This window comes from Perca fluviatilis, unplaced genomic scaffold (assembly GCF_010015445.1).
Source record: "Perca fluviatilis unplaced genomic scaffold, GENO_Pfluv_1.0 PFLUV_unplaced_scaf_9, whole genome shotgun sequence".
Lineage (NCBI taxonomy): Eukaryota > Metazoa > Chordata > Actinopteri > Perciformes > Percidae > Perca > Perca fluviatilis.
In genome coordinates, this window is record NW_024375770.1 from 74,032 (window position 1) to 90,178 (window position 16,147).

General features: G+C 43.1%; 1 protein-coding gene across 1 annotated transcript in view; it reads left to right on the forward strand.

Annotated features, from left to right (window-relative positions):
* The window catches only part of LOC120555352 (chromatin modification-related protein eaf-1-like), a 20,940-nt gene extending 5,088 nt beyond the window's left edge, over positions 1–15,852 (forward strand). Inside the window, exon 2 of the mRNA XM_039794012.1 lies at positions 12,716–15,852. Coding sequence (XP_039649946.1) covers positions 13,214–15,043 — 1,830 coding nt within the window. The 5' untranslated portion in view covers positions 12,716–13,213 and the 3' untranslated portion in view covers positions 15,044–15,852. The remainder of the gene's footprint in view (positions 1–12,715) is intronic.
* The last annotated feature ends 295 nt before the right edge of the window (positions 15,853–16,147 follow it).

Below are 16,147 nucleotides of genomic sequence, written 5' to 3' on the forward strand. Positions count from 1 at the left end.
TGCAGAAATAGAAGCCAAAAGTGCCGTGCAACCCAATAAGTAAGAGAATAACATGCCTCATGTTATGAGCTCACGAGCTCAAAAGTCTGAGGTTGTCCGAAATTAAATATTTGGAGTATCGGTGACTTGACTACAGTTTGTTTAAAATACTGAAACTTTAAATAAAGAAACTAGGGCTGCTCGATTATGGGAAAAAAATATAATCACGATTATTTCGGTCAATATTGAAATCACGATAATTTAACACGATTGACTCGTTGACTTCTGGAAAGATGTTGTAATTATTGAACTTAAAAAACAGCAGAAAAAAGTTAAATAAATCAACAGTAAAAAAACACATACAACTGTGAACTTTGCCGTAATACTTGTCCTATTGAAACTTTATTTTTTCATTCAGAACACAAGAGAAAATAAAGAGTTTACTTGCAAAACGTAAAGAGCTAAATAATTGTTTTTCTCGATTATTCTCTTTTTGTGATCATTGGGAGCCGAAATCATAATCACGATTACATTTCGATTAATTGCACATACCTAAAAGAAACCCATATTTCTGATATATAAAAAAAAACCTTTGAAAACAGGTCACCGGGACTTAAAGCCTTATTGCATCACAGACCTAAACTGCTCACACATCTGTTCTGGGGTGATTCAGCTTCGATGAAACTCCGTCCAGCTTTAATGAATTAAAAAAAACAACAAAGGGAGCGCAGGGCAGCAGCAGCACGGAGCCGTTTCCATCCTGTCCTACTTTGCGGCTGTGGTTTCCTGGCACACGTAAGACGATACCAAGCGAGGGCTGAGCTGTGGTTTGGAGCCAGGCCAGAAGGCCAGTTACAGCATTTTAGTAGGTCAGGGGAGCGCATGTGACTGGCCCAACACATGGACCGAGTCACTCTGGTGACGTGTGTTTGTGGAACAGGGATGTACTTCGGATGGGACTCCACCTCTCTGGCATGCTGCCTGATTTCCTAACACTCCCTCCTCCTCCTCCTCCTTCTCCTCCTCCTTCTGCTTCTGCTTTTGCTTTTTCTTGGGAGAATAAAGTCAGCCCGCAGACTTGGAATCCAAGCAGACCCCACCCATGACCCCCCTGAAATCCTGCACAGCGTGCCATGCATTTCTTTCTTCCCAGAGGAGAGGGGGGAAGACAACTGTTTCATCATTCCCCCCTCTCTGTGGGCTGCCGCCCTCTCTCCTTTTGTTATTTAAAGGAACACGCTGACTTATTGGGAATTTAGCTTATTCACCGTAACCCCCAGAGTTAGACGAGTCCATACAGACCCTTCTCATCTCAGTGCGTGCTGTAAGGCTGTCTGACAGCTCCAGCATTAGCTTACCCTAGCACAGAACATGCAGGTAACTGGTTCCAGTAATCCTACTGCTCCGAATAAGTGAAAAATAACACCAACATGTTCCTATTTACATGTTGTGATTTGTAGAGTCACAGCGTGTACAAAAAACAACGTAACATGAGACACAGCCATCTTCTAACCAGTAAACAAACCGGGAACTATATTCTCAGACAGGCTTGCTGCAAAGCATATCACTCCGCCCAAGTAGCAGAAGTAGCAGAGCTTCGCCTTCTGAGAATATAGTTCCTGGAACATGTTGGTGTTATTTTGTCACCTATTCGGAGCAGTAGGCTAGTTGGAACCAGTCACCTGCAGGATCTGTGCTAGGCTAAGCTAATGCTGGAGCCGTCAGACAGCCTTACAGCACGCACTGAGATGTGAATAAGCTAAATTCCCAATAAGTCAGCGTGTTCCTTTAACCCTTGGTGTTGTCTTACCGTCGGCTATGCAACTTATGCAAAAAATTTTGACATTTTTTTGGCTTTTTGGACGTTTGTGTCGCTTTCTTCCCAACGTTTTAGGCGTCTAGTATATATATATATATATATATATATATATAGATCACTAATGCCAACTTATTAACACTAGTTTTACATACGTGGGTGGCTTGTGCCCCTGAGGTAAAATGGTTGATCCACAACCACAAGGGTTGGCGGTTCAATTCCATGTCGTCTGGCCACATGTCAAAGTGTCCCTGAGCAAGACACTGAACCCCAAGTTGCTCCCCAAATGCTGTATGTATAGCTGTCCACTGCTCCTAATACTGAAGATGGGTGAAATGGAATTGCACACATTGTACTGTGTGTATGTGACAATTAAGGAATAAAGTTTTTTTTTTTTTAATACTGCTGGGCAATATATCGATATATGGGGCTAGGTATTGACTTACATTTTGGACATTGTAATATGACACGTGTTGTCTCTTCCTGGTTTTAAAGGCTGCATTACAGTGATGTCATTTTCTGGACTTACTGGACGTACTTACTGTTTTATAATTTGCCGTGGTATCCACATTATTGGTAGCCTGGTCCTACCAGACTCTGGTACATTAGCCTGGTCCTACCAGACTCTGGTACACTAGCCTGGTCCTACCAGACTCTGGTACACTAGCCTGGTCCTTCCAGACTCTGGTACATTAGCCTGGTCCTACCAGATTCTGGTACACTAGCCTGGTCCTTCCAGACTCTGGTACATTAGCCTGGTCCTACCAGACTCTGGTACACTAGCCTGGTCCTACCAGACTCTGGTACATTATCCTGGTCCTACCAGACTCTGGTACACTAGCCTGGTCCTTCCAGACTCTGGTACATTAGCCTGGTCCTACCAGACTCTGGTACACTAGCCTGGTCCTTCCAGACTCTGGTACACTAGCCTGGTCCTACCAGACTCTGGTCCATTAGCCTGGTCCTACCAGACTCTGGTCCATTAGCCTGGTCCTTCCAGACTCTGGTACATTAGCCTGGTCCTACCAGACTCTGGTACACTAGCCTGGTCCTACCAGACTCTGGTACACTAGCCTGGTCCTTCCAGACTCTGGTACATTAGCCTGGTCCTACCAGACTCTGGTCCATTAGCCTGGCCCACGACACTGGCCATTACTGGCCTACCAGACTTGGTACCTAGCCCCAGACTCTGGTCCACTAGCCTGGACCTACAAACTCTGGTACACTAGCCTGGTCCTACCAGACTCTGGTACATTATCCTGGTCCTACCAGACTCTGGTACACTAGCCTGGTCCTTCCAGACTCTGGTACATTAGCCTGGTCCTACCAGACTCTGGTACACTAGCCTGGTCCTTCCAGACTCTGGTACACTAGCCTGGTCCTACCAGACTCTGGTCCATTAGCCTGGTCCTACCAGACTCTGGTCCATTAGCCTGGTCCTTCCAGACTCTGGTACATTAGCCTGGTCCTACCAGACTCTGGTCCACTAGCCTGGTCCTACCAGACTCTGGTACACTAGCCTGGTCCTTCCAGACTCTGGTACACTAGCCTGGTCCTACCAGACTCTGGTCCATTAGCCTGGTCCTACCAGACTCTGGTCCATTAGCCTGGTCCTTCCAGACTCTGGTACATTAGCCTGGTCCTACCAGACTCTGGTCCACTAGCCTGGACCTACCAGACTCTGGTACACTAGCCTGGTCCTACCAGACTCTGGTACACTAGCCTGGTCCTACCAGACTCTGGTACACTAGCATGGTCCTACCAGATTCTGGTACACAGCCTGGTCCTACTCCAGACTCTGGTACACTAGCATGGTCCTACCAGACTCTGGTACACTAGCATGGTCCTACCAGACTCTGGTACATTAGCGCCTGGTCCTACCAGACTCTGGTACACTAGCCTGGTCCTACCAGACTCTGGTACATTAGCCTGGTCCTACCAGACTCTGGTACACTAGCCTGGTCCTACCAGACTCTGGTACACTAGCCTGGTCCTTCCAGACTCTGGTACACTAGCCTGGTCCTACCAGACTCTGGTACACTAGCCTGGTCCTACCAGACTCTGGTCCACTAGCCTGGTCCTACCAGACTCTGGTACACTAGCCTGGTCCTACCAGACTCTGGTACACTAGCCTGGTCCTACCAGACTCTGGTCCATTAGCCTGGTCCTACCAGACTCTGGTCCATTAGCCTGGTCCTTCCAGACTCTGGTACATTAGCCTGGTCCTACCAGACTCTGGTCCACTAGCCTGGACCTACCAGACTCTGGTACACTAGCCTGGTCCTACCAGACTCTGGTACACTAGCCTGGTCCTACCAGACTCTGGTACACTAGCATGGTCCTACCAGATTCTGGTACACTAGCCTGGTCCTACCAGACTCTGGTACACTAGCATGGTCCTACCAGACTCTGGTACACTAGCATGGTCCTACCAGACTCTGGTACATTAGCCTGGTCCTACCAGACTCTGGTACACTAGCCTGGTCCTACCAGACTCTGGTACATTAGCCTGGTCCTACCAGACTCTGGTACACTAGCCTGGTCCTACCAGACTCTGGTACACTAGCCTGGTCCTTCCAGACTCTGGTACACTAGCCTGGTCCTACCAGACTCTGGTACACTAGCCTGGTCCTTCCAGACTCTGGCACACTAGCCTGGTCCTACCAGACTCTGGTCCACTAGCCTGGTCCTACCAGACTCTGGTGCACTAGCCTGGTCCTTCCAGACTCTGGTACACTAGCCTGGTCCTACCAGACTCTGGTCCATTAGCCTGGTCCTACCAGATTCTGGTACACTAGCCTGGTCCTACCAGACTCTGTTGTCTAACCCATCCTCCCCCCCCAACCCACCTCCCTACGAGGTACTCCCCCCTTACATACTCCTCTCTAAAGCCCGTGTAGCTGCTGCTCTCCCCGCTACCTTCTACAAACACGCTGAAGGGTGCCTTTTTTCGTCGCTTCAGACGCTGACAGCCACTGTCCAAACGTCTGTATTTTATTAAGAGTTTGGAGGGAGAACAGGTTGCAAAACCATTGAAAAGAATTGACAAAAGTGTCAAAAAAAGAGACGAAAAGGTCAGAAAAAGTGTTGATTTTCAGGAGTACACGGTCGAATGAAGACAACACGAGGGATCTAGTGGATAAAGATGAAACTTTGTTCACAATTCCACAAAGCCTACCTCCTGTTTTTTGTAAGTCCTAAAGTAATACTAAAAGTAACAACAAAAACAAAAAAAAAAAAAAAAGTAACTCAAAAGTAACTCAAAAGTAACTCAAAAGTAATTCAAAAGTAACTCAAAAGTAACTCAAAAGTAACTCAAAAGTAACGCAAAAGTAATCCAAAAGTAATTCAAAAGTAACGCAAAAGTAATTCAAAAGTAATTCAAAAGTAACGCAAAAGTAAACCAAAAGTAATTCAAAAGTAATGCAAAAGTAATTCAAAAGTAATTCAAAAGTAACTCAAAAGTAATTCAAAAGTAATCCAAAAGTAATTCAAAAGTAACGCAAAAGTAATTCAAAAGTAATACAGAAGTAATTCAAAAGTAATACAGAAGTAATTCAAAAGTAACTCAAAAGTTACGCAAAAGTAACGCAAAAGTAATTCAAAAGTAATTCAAAAGTAATACAGAAGTAACTCAAAAGTAACTCAAAGGTAGTGTAAAGCATTACAATTCAGGTACAGTAATATTTAGTATTTTATTCTCCGTCTCTTCAGACGCTGACAGCCACAGCCAGTCTTTGTTCCAAACCTCCGTATTTTACGAGTTTGGATTGAAAGAGGAAAGTCGTGCAGGGGTTTTTGAGCTCACTCCACCGGTTGTTTTTTCCCAGACTTCTCAGCGGCGCTGAGCCTCTGGCAGCGTTTGGGCTCTGTGGCCGCGTGAACGGGTGCAGCTTTGGATTCCTTCACCGTGCTATCATTCCACAAGTGCCTCGGCGTAGAGAAGGTGTGATGAATTGGAAAGAGGACTCTAGGTCGAGGGAAGTGTGTGTTGCGACACACTGACAGGGGATTTTTGCTTACTTCAGTGGGATGGATTTCGTATATATTTGAGTTTGAAAAATGACATTTAATGCGTGCAAATTAACCCTTGTGATGTCTTCCTGTCGCCCATGCAACTGTGTGTTTTTGCACTTTAAAAAAAATGTTTTTGCACTTATTTAAGTATGTAGTATGTACACACTACAAAAGGGCACAGGCTGCAATTTACAAACTCATCCAGACACACTTCATCTCATGCAATCAGTGTCCTGCATTTGAGGCGACCATACAATGTGATCTCACTTAACAGGAGATAGAAGTATGATAGAAGTATATTAGGAATAAGTGACCATACAATGTGATCTCACTTAACAGGAGATAGAAGTATGATAGAAGTATATTAGGAATAAGTGACCATACAATGTGATCTCACTTAATAGGAGATAGAAGTATGATAGAAGTATATTAGGAATAAGTGACCATACAATGTGATCTCACTTAATAGGAGATAGAAGTATGATAGAAGTATATTAGGAATAAGTGACCATACAATGTGATCTCACTTAACAGGAGATAGAAGTATGATAGAAGTAAGGGGCTTTATCACAGGACAGGCATTAAGGTCAGACACAGGTGATGAGAGGCAGATGTGTGAGAGGGGAAGCAAACATTTACAGTAGGACATCGGAGATTCGCGCTCGTAAATGGTCAACTTTTAATTTTTTTGCTGCCAACTGGGGTGGCAGCAGGGGTGGCAAGGCTTTCTTTTAGGGTGGCATTTGCCACCCAATGCCACCCGGGTAGATAGCTTCAGGAGCAGGCTTACAGAAACACTGGGAGAGTGGAGTTTAAATTTGCTTTCGTTTCATATATCTAGCTACTTTAGTGATTCACATTTGTTAATTTCAAATTTGCGCAGTTCAGTTGTTCCTACACGACTCGTGAAGGACGGTGGATTTATGAACGTAAGTGTGAAAGTTCTCTCACAAAACGATCATCGCTATGTAAAGGCATCCTTGCATTTTTTTTGTAAGTGGGTATACTGAAATCCTTGACCTGTCCTAGTGGGTATACTCTGTAAAAATAATGAAAATAATGAAAATAATGAAAATAATAAAAATTTAGAAAATAATGAAAATAATGAAAATAATGAAAATAATGAAAATAATAAAAATAATGAAAATAATGAAAATAAAAATAATAAAAATAATAAAAATAATAAAAATAATAAAAATATAGAAAATAATAAAAATAATGAAAATAATAAAAATTTAGAAAATAATGAAAATAATAAAAATAATAAAAATAATAAAAATAATGAAAATAATGAAAATAATAAAAATTTAGAAAATAATGAAAATAATAAAAATAATGAAAATAATGAAAATAATAAAAATAATAAAAAATTATGAAAATAATGAAAATAATAAAAATAATGAAAATAATAAAAATAATAAAAATAATAAAAATAATAAAAAATAATGAAAATAATGAAAATAATGAAAATAATAAAAAATTATGAAAATAATAAAATAATAAAAATAATGGCAGCTGCACGTTCTTGCTCATCCTGACTGTAGGAGAGGGATGACACACTGGTTGACGTCAATCGTCCTCTTTTGTTTTCTCGCTATCTGCCTCTGGACCTCGTGACGCCGCTGGCTCAGAGGATAGGCAGAGAAAGACCCCTATGATTGGCTGCCCCTTTCTCTGTTTTGCCCCCTTTTTGTTGCTATGGGCGACACATTCCTTCCATTGATGCAATACCAACATTATGTTGCAATCGCCTCTGGTCCTCCCCCTCCCTCCCCATCTCCCTCCCCTCCCTCTCCATCTCCATCTCCATCCCTCCATCTCTGTCTTTGTTCCAACTCTCCCTCATTGATTCCCTTTCTTTGTCTCCTCTCTGCTTTCACCTACATCTATATTTAGACCGTGCTCTAAATTCCTCGGCACCTCTTTGGTCATTTTTTTTGTGGTCTCCCTGTCTCTTTTTTTTTATTTTTTTTAAGTCTTCTTTAAATCTCTCCCCTGCTCGTCTCTCGTTGGCGCTTCACCTCTCCGCACAGCAGCAGCACGGCTGACCTATATCCTCAGCTACACTCGTGTTTACAGAGTCAAGTCGCTCCCCAGTTTCTGGGTCAGTGGGGCACGCTTCAAAAAATATATTATTCTGTGTCTCTAGCCACATGTCAAATGTCAAAGGCTCACTACGGGAAATTGCTAAGTCAAGCAGAGGCAGAAAAACATCCAGACACTTTGAAACAAATAGGGTGTGAATATTAGGGCTGGGAAGACATGCTTTTGTCCTGATTTGATTCTCTCCCGATACAGGGGCACCGGTTGGATTTGTGTTGCGATTTCCAGCAGTGTAGTCTATGTATACGCAGTATATACCCACTAAGAAAGCTCCAGGATCTCCATATACCCACTTTAAAAATGCCCAATGACACGTAACAACATACTTTCCATTATAATTTTGATATGTTTTGAATTGTCATCTGTGTTTTTCTTCTTAACATAAGCTAAATAAAGGGATTTTCACCTTAAATTGGTGAATAAAAGTGTCATAATGCAGGAAATGAAGTCTTTGACGCTCAAAATAACCCTGGGGAAGGACACAAGACCCCCCACTATGATATGCCCTCCCCTCTCCCAAAGGCAGATTCTGGCCCATGTATATGCATATGTACATATATATACACAGTAGAGTATACCCACTACAATACATTAGACTACACCACTGGCGATTTCCATTCATTGCCATTCTAGAAGTATTGGGATTCGATAGAACTGAGTATTGCACACTTTATAGAAATAAAAGGAATATTTTTCAGTCAGTACTCGATCTGTAAAGTGTCCTGAACTGAACTTTGTCAGTCTGGCCGTGCAGGCTCGTAGTTATCGGAGCGCAGAGTGAGTCACTTGTTTTGTTATTTTGTCAAGCGGAAGCACAATAACTACAGGTTACACGTGTGACCTAACTATTACTCCTGGATGAACGTGCCCTGTGATTATTAATAACGAGATAACGGCTTCCCGTAATGTCTGAAACGTCAACAGTTTCCGTGGTTCGATGGGAGCTGACCATTGACATATATAAAATGGACCAACAGAGCCCGTTGCTCTGTACGGAAACCAGTGAAGGCTATTAGAAGTCACTTTTCCAGTGATCACTAGCTGGAAGTCTTCTGGTAGCTGTGCCAAGAGAAATCGTAAAGTAACCTACAGTACAGGCCAAAAGTTTGGACACACCTTCTCATTCAATGCGTTTCTTTTTTATTTTCATGACTATTTACATTGTAGATTCTCACTGAAGGCATCAAAACTATGAATGAACACATATGGAATTATGTACTTAACAAAAAAGTGTGAAATAACTGAAAACATGTCTTATATTTTAGATTCTTCAAAGTAGCCACCCTTTGCTTTTTTTGATAACTCTGCAAACCCTTGGTGTTCTCTCAATGAGCTTCATGAGGTAGTCACCTGAAATGGTTTTACCTTCACAGGTGTGCTTTGTCAGGGTTCATTAGTGGAAGTTTTTCCCTTATTAATAAAAAAGCAAAGGGTGGCTACTTTGAAGAATCTAAAATATAAGACATGTTTTCAGTTATTTCACACTTTTTTGTTAAGTACATAATTCCATTTTATTTATAACGAAATAAACTCAAACTGAAATGATTTATGATCATTAATCAGAAGATAAAAGCCAAGAACAATGAAGTCAAATACAAAAAACATGTAATCACATATATACATACGTGTACACATACACAAATACATGTACATGCATATATAGTACATACACATACACACATACTTGTACGTGCATATATAGTACATACACACATACAGTATACACACATATACACGTACACATACATGTATAGTACATACATATACACATACACACATACATGTACATGCATATATAGTACATACACACATACATATACAGTATACATGCATATATACACATACATGTACATGCATATATAGTACATACACATACATATACAGTATAGGTATACATACATATACACATACACACATAGATGTACATGCATATATAGTACATACACACATACATATACAGTATACGTATACATACATATACACATACACACATAGATGTACATGCATATATAGTACATACACACATACATATACAGTATACGTATACACGCATATATACACATACACATACATGTATAGTACATACATAAACACATACACACATACATGAACGTGCATATTTAGTACATACACACATACAGTATACACGCATATATACACATACATGTACATGCATATATAGTACATACACATACATATACAGTATACATATACATGCATATATACACATACACATACATGTATAGTACATACATAAACACATACACACATACATGAACATGCATATATAGCACATACACACATACATATACAGTATACATATACATGCATATATACACATACACATACATGTATAGTACATACATAAACACATACACACATACATGAACGTGCATATATAGTGCACACACACATACATATACAGTATACGTATACACGCATATATACACATACATTTATATGTACAGTACATACATATACACACACACACACAGACACACACAGACACACACACACACACACACTGACCACCCTCATGTTTTAAATGGTAACGTGCCGTGTTATTCCAGCCAGTGTCTCGCCTCTCTTCTCTCCAGCAGCCCTTGCCCTATATTTATATTTGCCCCTCCCAGTTGCCCCCACACCTCCATATCTCCCCAGCCTCTTCATCCTTGACCTGCGCTGGCTGCTGCCTTTGTCTGCCTTTATCTGCATCAGGCTGCATTGATTTGGCATTGAGTTATTTTGGCGAAGAATGCTGCCACATTCCTCTGCGGATGAACGCATTGGGGGTGGGGGGAGTAGTGTGAAATGTTTTAAAATGGATCCAGGGAACACCACCAGCCTTGAATCTGACTCAAGCACTCATGTAGGCACACAAAAAGAGCTAATCATTAAAGGTTTATTTTGGGCGGGTGGACCCTATTTTCCCATGCATTGTTGTCTAAGTGACTAATGTGAACAAAAGCCTTTTGAAATTGATCCACTATTGAGCGAGAACGCTGTCTGACAACATTATGGGATGGATCCCTACAGAGATAGACCTTTTAGTTAAAGAGTAAGATCCTTTTAGTTTAACATGAAACAGCCCCGAAATCACCATCACCAAACTCCACCAGACTCCATGTAAATAATCAGGACTTTTAGCGTGTATAGAGCCAGCATATCTCCACCAGACTCCATGTAAATAATCAGGACTTTTAGCATGTATAGAGCCAGCATATCTCCACCAGACTCCATGTAAATAATCAGGACTTTTAGCGTGTATAGAGCCAGCATATTTCCACCAGACTACATGTAAATAATCAGGACTTTTATCATCGTAAAACACACTTCATTCAAAGTGGACAGAAACTAAATAAAACTATGAGAAGCCGTCTTGGTTCATCTTTCCACTGTTCCAACAATCACCACTCTGGTTTGGTTGAAATAAACCCTTAATTCAACCATTTACATATGGAAATATGCTGGCTCTATACACGCTAAAAATCCTAATTATTTACATGGAGTCTGGTGGAGATATGCTGGCTCCACACAGGCTAAAAGTCCTGATTATTTACATGGAGTCTGGTGGAGTTTGGTGATGGTGATTTCGGGGCTGTTTCATGTTAAACTAAAAGGATCTTACTCTATAAAAAAAAGGTCTATCTCTGTAGGGATCCATCCCATAATGTTGTCAGACACTTAGAATAATAATCCAAGTCTGTCAGCGCTCAAAAACTGAACTTTTAGTGGACAAAATTGTAGGTGCGCAATTAAGCGTTAACGTTACATTGCAGATTGTTTTGCCGCTGCTGACAGAAGCGATCTTGCTTAATACTGGACCAATTTCCAAGACGGTTGTTCCTGTGAGTGACTTAGACACAAAAACATGAGAAAATGGGGTCCAGGTTAAGTAAAAAGTTACCCTATAAACAGCCAAGTTCTGTGCTCTCAGCATGTGTCAGACTGATGCAATGTCTGCTGCGTTACATTATTAATTTCATGTGTGCACTTCCCTCAGTTGCCATAAATGCCATTTCGAATTACCAGTCTCTTACATTTGATTTCAACTGCGCGTTTAAAACATTATAACTACCGGGTGACGAGATGAAAACAGGACCATCAGCAATGAACTTGATGCCCTCATTGCATCACAAAGGACAACATGAACACGCCAGGATGAGGGTCATGGGGTCACAGGCTGCAGACAGAGCAGATCAATAGCGGATAAATAGGTCAGACGGTGAGGTCTAGCCACCATTCATTAGTCGCCAGGGGCGACACTGTCACTTAAAGCCAGACATGTCAAAACAGGAAAGGAAAGCTGTTTGGATGTAGAAATGTGTCTTCGGGCACTATGCATGCTTAAAGGGATACGCCACCATTTGGTGAAATAGGTCTTATCACGGTCTCCTCTAGCTGTAGATAGGTGGGCCAACGCATATTTTGTGCATGCGTTGTTTTAGTCCGGTGCAACACCGGCAGCGCCGTTGCTAGTTAGCTTAGCGTAGTGAATGGAATCCTATGTTGCCGGTTAGCATGTTGTGAGTAAAAGTGAGCCAACAAAAGACAAAAAAACAACTTAATTACTTGCACTGAGATGCAAAATGCGTTGGCCCACCTATCTACAGCCAGGGTAGACCGTGATAAGCCCTATTTCAACAAACGGTGGCGTATTCCTTTAAAAGAATCACAACATTAGGAGAAATTACAAAATAATGCCTTAAAATAAATGTTTGAGTCTGCTATGAGAATGCCCAGTGGAGCAGCAGCAGTCCACGTGGATTAACATATCTGTTTCTGTTTTTATCTGTGCAGCCTTTCATCTCGCAGTCAACCGAAGAGAGGCAGACAGACGGAGCGAGAGCGAAGCTCCCCAAGAGACTGACACGCTGAGGTAGACGGGCTGACCTACATCCTGCAGTTTGTGTGGAGATCTAGGGCACTTCTCTGCCAGCGAAGCTTCAACATCCAACAACGGAAAAGCAAGAGGAAAAGAAAAAGAAATCTGTGCTTTTCTTTTTAAAAGACTGAGCCGCTAACGGTCTGGACACTGAACCAAAAAACTAAAAGAACAAGTGGATAAATGAGGGTTTCTAATGCTGAGCTCCAGCTTTTCTTTATCTTTCTGGCTTATTTGGACACTTGAGTCCCCTCCTGTCATAGCTACACTGAACCTGCGATAACCAAACGAAGAACTTTGCGAGAAAACCTTCAAAGCTGTTTTTGTCACCATCCCCTCCTCTCCTTTCACCTCTGACCTGGTTTTATCTAACCCCAAAAAAAACATTTCAAACTGGCTGCCACTAGACAAATATGGAAAATCTGACTTCAGCTCTCAAGACATTAAACAAAAACTCAGGGGATAACCCTAACTGCGTTGAGACCTTCAGCAGTTATGAAGAGTCTCTTCCTTCTGCCGAAGGGAGTCCAGCTCGCGTGGGATGCCTCGCCAAGGGCAAACCCAGTATGAGCTGCAGGCGAAAGCGCGAGTTCATTTCGGATGAAAAGAAGGACGCCTGCTATTGGGAAAAACGCCGCAAAAACAACGAGGCTGCCAAGCGCTCCCGGGAGAAGCGACGTCTCAACGATATGGTCTTAGAGAACCGTGTCATTGCGCTGAACGACGAGAACGTGAGGCTCAAGACAGAGCTGCTGCAGCTGAAGCTGCGTTTCGGCCTCATAAACACCGCCTCCTACATCGAAAAGAGCCAGCAGATCGGTGGAAGCAACACGGGAAATGGAGGCTCGTCCTCATCCCCTTCTTCTTCTACGCAGTACTACTCCAGCGGTTACTCTAGCGGTTCTCAGGTGATGATGAACTCTGATTCCTCAGAAACAGAGCAGTGTGGACGCAGCGAGGGCCACAGGCAGCTGGTGAAATACTCACCGCATGGCTCCCTCTCCGACATGTCCGACGGCTCCTCCAGGGACAGCCCTGAGCCAATCCCTTTCAAGATCAAACAGGAAGGTGACAGGCTAGAGATGGACATTGCAAACGGCACCACCACGCAGATCATGTTCAACATCCACCGTGGTCTGGCGTCTGTGCCTACTCACCACCAGATCCAGCAGCATTCTCAGGAGATGGAGCCTGCTTATCACAGCAAGCAGCAGCACCATCAACAACAACAACAGCAGCTCCATCAGGAGCCTGTTAGCACTATCAACACTGTCAGCCAGCAGGCCCCTCACCCACCTGCTGCCCAGAGGAGCGTCATTCTGTATGGCTCCAGCAGTGCCTCCTGTCCTGTGGACGCCCTGACGAGGCACCAGGAAATCGATCTGCAGGCAGCACAGAAGCAGAGCACCCAACTCCCGCAGTCTCTTACAGAGAGCTCCACAGAGACACTGGCTGAGGTGACAAAGCAGTTGGAGAGGAAGACGTTAGACTCGCCAACGTATGAGCTCTCACAAAGCCATAACGAGGCGGGAGAGAGACAGGTGTACCGAGGTTGCCAACTTGCCCAACAGCAGGAGAGAGATTCATCTGCAGAGCTCCTCCACAAACAAGACGACGGGGTCAATCACTCGCACCTGTACCATCATCTGCAGCAGCCTCATCATTCATACCTCAGTGCCCAAGACGAAGAGCCACCTGTGCTTACCTACGAAGGGCAGCACGGCAGCGAGGCTTACTACCGAGGCTCTTCAAGCAAGGACACATCATCCATTGACGGGGATCCCCGCAGCTCTGACAAAGAGGCCTCCACAGATGATGAAGAGTCCCCCTCATCATCTTGCTCAGATATGGGCAGCTACCACAATCAGCATCATGCCAGCTTACACCACCCTGCCTCGCCTCTTCCATCCTACCAGGGATGCTCTCAGGCCCAGGGCCGGGATCCCCAGGGGGAGGTGAAGGGCACAGCGTTGCCCCACAAACTCAGACTCAAACACCGAGCCATGAGCACCGGGAGCCGCGGCAGCAGCAACTGCTCGGGCCAGGAATCCCCCACAAGCCCTCCCTCTGCCACGCCACCTCCCCTGCCCCAGCACCCTTACTTGTCACTCATACCACAGCAGAACGTTATGCGAGAGAGCCAGGGTGGAGGCTGTGGACAGGCAGCCTCATCATGGGAGGAGGGCAGGAAGGAGAGTGGGAAAAAGGAGACAGGTGGACGACGAAACAAGAGGCGAGATTAGATGACGTTTACTTGCCCAGTTCAGACCAAAGATTTGAAGACGAGACAAGTTGAAACTTGCAAATTCTTGCAATGCGCCGGTATGCAACTTGCCAGTTTATACCAATGAGACGACACAAGCGGTGTATCATCTGCATATAGCAACAACTCTCTGTACATCCATTATAACTTCTGACTTTCAAGGTTTTTTTTTTGTCGCTGAATATAATTTGTAGCATTTTCAATTGATAGTGAGTGTGAGATACAGTTGAATTCATTGTGCTCAACCACATATGGATAATTTTATTTCTATAGTATGTAGCTTTATTTACAAACTGCTGACTTCTCTATTGGCTGTTTAAACAGGTGATGTCTCTTACGTTCTAAAACCAGCCTCTCCGGTTCAAACCGCTGTAACTTTCGCCTGCAACGTTCCCAAATGGTTTTGCCTCGTCGCAAATCTTTGGTCTGAACTGGGCTTCAGAACTTGTCACAACAAAAGACATAATTTCTCCTCTGAGAACTACCCTGCCATCATGCCTTTGCCCTAGGATCAAATCCTCTCCTTCAGCCCTCTGGACTGGAAGCTGGGCTTTTGTACTCCCCTATCAAATCCCCAATGTCACCAAAAAAGGCTGGACATCTTGTAGGGCTGTATCATATTTGTATATATTGTACAGATTTGTCATTTCTTACAACCTCTCCATACTTACAGAAGCACTTTTGTTTATGTGATGAGAGGAGGAATGGAACTACCTGCTTTTCTACTTTTGTCAACAAAACAACATTTAGATCACTTACAGTACAAACACGAATGTAGGAAAAGGAAAAGTTTTGAGCTTTATCAGTACTATAAAATTGGTACATATCTGACTGTAGACAAACATACACATGTATGGCTATCTGCCTTAATTAAAATCGAATGCAAACGTACTCTGGGGACCTTCCCTCGACCAAAGAAGCACCAACACTACAAATATCAAGTTCCATACCTCTTCCCAGACCCTACCTCTATGGACCCATCCTCTCCCCAACCATCTCCATTGTTTCTCAAAAGATTGCCATCACCTTTATTTTTTAAGCACTTGGTTTGTATATTAGTGTGATATATGCATATATGTATCTA